This window comes from Halyomorpha halys, unplaced genomic scaffold (genome assembly GCF_000696795.3).
Source record: "Halyomorpha halys isolate HHAL.00 unplaced genomic scaffold, Hhal_1.1 Scaffold3889.1, whole genome shotgun sequence".
In the NCBI taxonomy this organism is placed as follows: Eukaryota; Metazoa; Arthropoda; class Insecta; order Hemiptera; family Pentatomidae; genus Halyomorpha; species Halyomorpha halys.
Genome location: NW_027116562.1, coordinates 18862 through 22359, shown reverse-complemented (window position 1 = coordinate 22359; position 3498 = coordinate 18862). Strand labels below are relative to the sequence as shown.

At 28.6% G+C, this 3498-nt stretch overlaps 1 protein-coding gene across 1 annotated transcript in view; it reads left to right on the top strand.

Moving 5' to 3' along the window:
• Nucleotides 1-412: 412 nt before the first annotated feature.
• The window catches only part of LOC106691864 (protein obstructor-E), a gene marked incomplete at its 5' end in the record, with an annotated part of 16766 nt that continues 13680 nt past the window's right edge, over nucleotides 413-3498 (top strand). The window contains 1 exon segment of the mRNA XM_067053312.1: nucleotides 413-631. Coding sequence (XP_066909413.1) covers nucleotides 413-631 — 219 coding nt within the window.

The following is a 3498-nucleotide window of genomic DNA, read 5'->3' as shown; positions in this document are numbered from 1 at the left end:
ATTGTTTAGTCTATTGTTACGATTAATCTGTTTTAGAGGATTATGATATGTTGGGTTTTTCATATTATTTTCATGTATCAGCACTTAATTATATGGAACTTTTCTAAAATTAAGTGTTATGAACAGAGGTCGATATGCTAGATTTTTTTAATCTTCTTTTAATCAAATATTAAATATTAAAATTATTTCAATATGTATGAGTTCTGTTATTACGTTATACTTGTTATTTTACAAGTAACAAATAATTATATGTCCTGCATTAAACTCTCTTCATGAAATCAATAACTCACCAAAAATACTTGTCCAAAAAAAAAAAAAATATCCACCAGAAAATACTGAGTTGTTTTCAAAAATGCAGCAGCAATTGACAACTAACATAGTTGCAACCAATTAAACAAAAATTTTGTTTTAGGTTCCTGCTTAAAAGAAGTACAAGAAGATCCATGCAAGACGAAATCCAGAATAGTACCTGATGCGACATACTGTGACCGGTATTGGGAATGCCAGGACGGGCAACCAGAACTGTACGACTGCCCCAATGGCTTGGTCTATGCGGGGAAGAACAGGGGGGTTACCGAGGGTTGCGACTACCCCTGGAGGGCCAACTACTGTGAGGGCAAGACACAAGCCAGTAAGTATCCTAATATATTTATTCATTTGAAGGATTAGAAATTATCTTTCGGTCCCACCTTTGCTATGAAGAAGATGTGACTCCATGTAAAACGTTCTCAATCCGTTTAGTTATTCTGACCTATAGCTATTCTGACCGATGCACTATAGGACAAAATGGCAGATGTAAATGAACAAAAGAACTTTCTTGTCTCCATCAATTTAATACACAATCTTTTGTACCATAGCCTCTGAGACTGCTGCTAGTATTACTACTAGTGCTACTAGTGCTAGGTACCAGAAATGGTTTTATTAAATTAAAATATTGGAATTCAATAACAAAAAGAAGCATGTCCCCATAGGTTTTTTCATGTTTGATTAGGTACTTTATCTAGTTTTAGAATATCATTGTCAGTCATTTTTTGCGATTTTAAGAAAGTTTTATTTATTTTTGTTCTAAATTTCTGTATAAGTTTTGTAGAAGAGAAATTTTTGAATCAAATCTTATTTATGTACATGGATAAATTTCAAATCTGTTAGTTACCCTTGGGATTTTCGATGCTTGTTAAGTACTCAATAAGAGAGTTTCTGCTTGAAAATTAACAATAAAATAAAAAAGTTTCAATGAAAATGTAGTGTTTTCTTTGTTACTTATATCGCTTTTAGAAAAAAATAAAATGAAATATCTAGAATTTATTTTAAATACATTTAATTTAAATAATTTTCGAAAAAGCTTTAAAAGTTATGCTAATGTTATATTGGTATATATATTGTAAATTATAATATAAATATTAGAGAAATAAACCTGTTATGAAAACATATTAAATTAAAATGCGCAAATCCAACCTATTCTGATAAAACATGTAATGTTACTTTAAAAGTGAAAAGATAAAAAATATATTTTATTACAAACCTCGGCCCAAGTTATAATTTATAGTAATTGAGGAGCTCCAAATTCTAATTAATTTTATCACACCATCAACATGATTCAAGACATTTCAGACTACTCGTCAAAAATGACTGAAAATTCTAGTGCCAAATAGGTTTCGTCAGAAAATGGACAAATCACAATTTGAGATGGAGTCCCTAATTTTGAAAAGATTTAGCTTATGATTCAATCCGATAACCATCAGTAATATGTAATGGCTTGATTAAAATCTTTCAGAAAATTGATGCACTTTTTCTTTTGTATGGCACGGAAAGGAACCGGAGCCTGAACGGTAAAAGTTAAAAAAGGAAGCAGTTACATATCCACTAACTACGGGATATTAGCTAATGTCCAGTGGCCAAGTCGATTATACAGGATTACTTTCTCATTAAAAACCTTTAATCCTTTTTTTTTCATTTATTCAGAGAATGGAATGTTTTTTTTAATTTATCTAGAAAACAAAATTTAGTTGAAATGCAAATACCACTGAATGTGAATAAGTCATGTTAGGATTCCAAAAAAAATAGAAAAAGTAGGTACCAACTCCAATTTAATTGAAATAAAATTGTTATACAATTAGAATCAAATCATAATTGTGGTCAATAAATTTTCAAATGTAAAAATAAACCTTTACATTATTTATATAAATCACTGTAGTTGCTAATATATTTATTACTATATATATTTAGCTATTATATACAAAGAATTACTTTTGGTACAGGTAAATAATATAAATGTAAATTTGATATAAAGAAATATTATTGATAAAGGTAAATTATATAAATCTTTCAAATATAAAAAGGTTTTTGGTGATCACCATGTAATATTTTATTTTACATATAAGGTGGAATAAAAAACGTTTTTAGTGATCACCGTGTAATATTTTATTTCACATATAAAGTGGAATAATAAAAATAGGTCTAAACTACATACAAAATACGCGTAAATTACAGTCAGATATTTATTTATTTCTAATAATTTGAGCAACCAGCAGTATACTTAAATGAATTGTTCTATAATTTGTAATATTGGGGTTGTTTTCCCGTTAGGAGTACCCCCCTAAAATAAGTACTTCAGTGTTTATAGTTTTTAGCAGTAATTTAATTTTTGAAGTTTCTTTTGATGTATTTTTTGAACATTTATCTTATTATTTAAACCGTTTTGTGGAACTTAGGAATCTTATAAAAAAATACGGAAGTAAATAAAAAAGAAAACAAATATGTTGTTATCCATAATTTTCTAACTGACTATTTTTAATTTTTTTTCTTTTTAAAATATTACCCAACAAATGAGGAATGAGATGGAAGCTACAATAAGTTTTATCTCTTTTAGTTCCTGAGAAAAAGGAATCGAAACAATTGCAATTCCAATCATCTCTCCCACCTGAACCTAGGAGACCCCTTACAGGGTCAATAAATTTTTTTCATGTAATCAGATCGTTTATTGAGTTCACAATATAATTCTCGACTCATGATGATCCTTCATAATTGAAGATTCAATAGAAAGGAACAGGAAGACCTTCGAATGTTAATGAAAACATGAATGTTGTCGCAAAAACATCCTGCATCCTGCTATATTGGACTCAAAGGAAAAGTCAAGGATTTCGTTACCATCCCAATGGAATTCCTTTAGGATAAAAATAGGAAAAGAACGTAAACAGATTATATTTATGGAATGAAAAGCTACTGATATTACGAAAAATTCATATTTAATTGTTTAATCTTCGTACCACATTACTTTCAATGCTACCTTAAAGTTCGTAAAAACATTAATTAGTGAATTTGCTAAGAAAATTAAGATGGACAATAAATAAAATGGTGGCTGTTTCAAAACCTTAAAAAACATTAATTTTTGATTAGGAGCTCTATCTTAAAAACTTCCAGCAACACTAGAAAATCTAAAAGATCGTTATTTAAAGGAGAGTAAATTATCTGGAATATTAGCCCTAATAGAGCTATTTA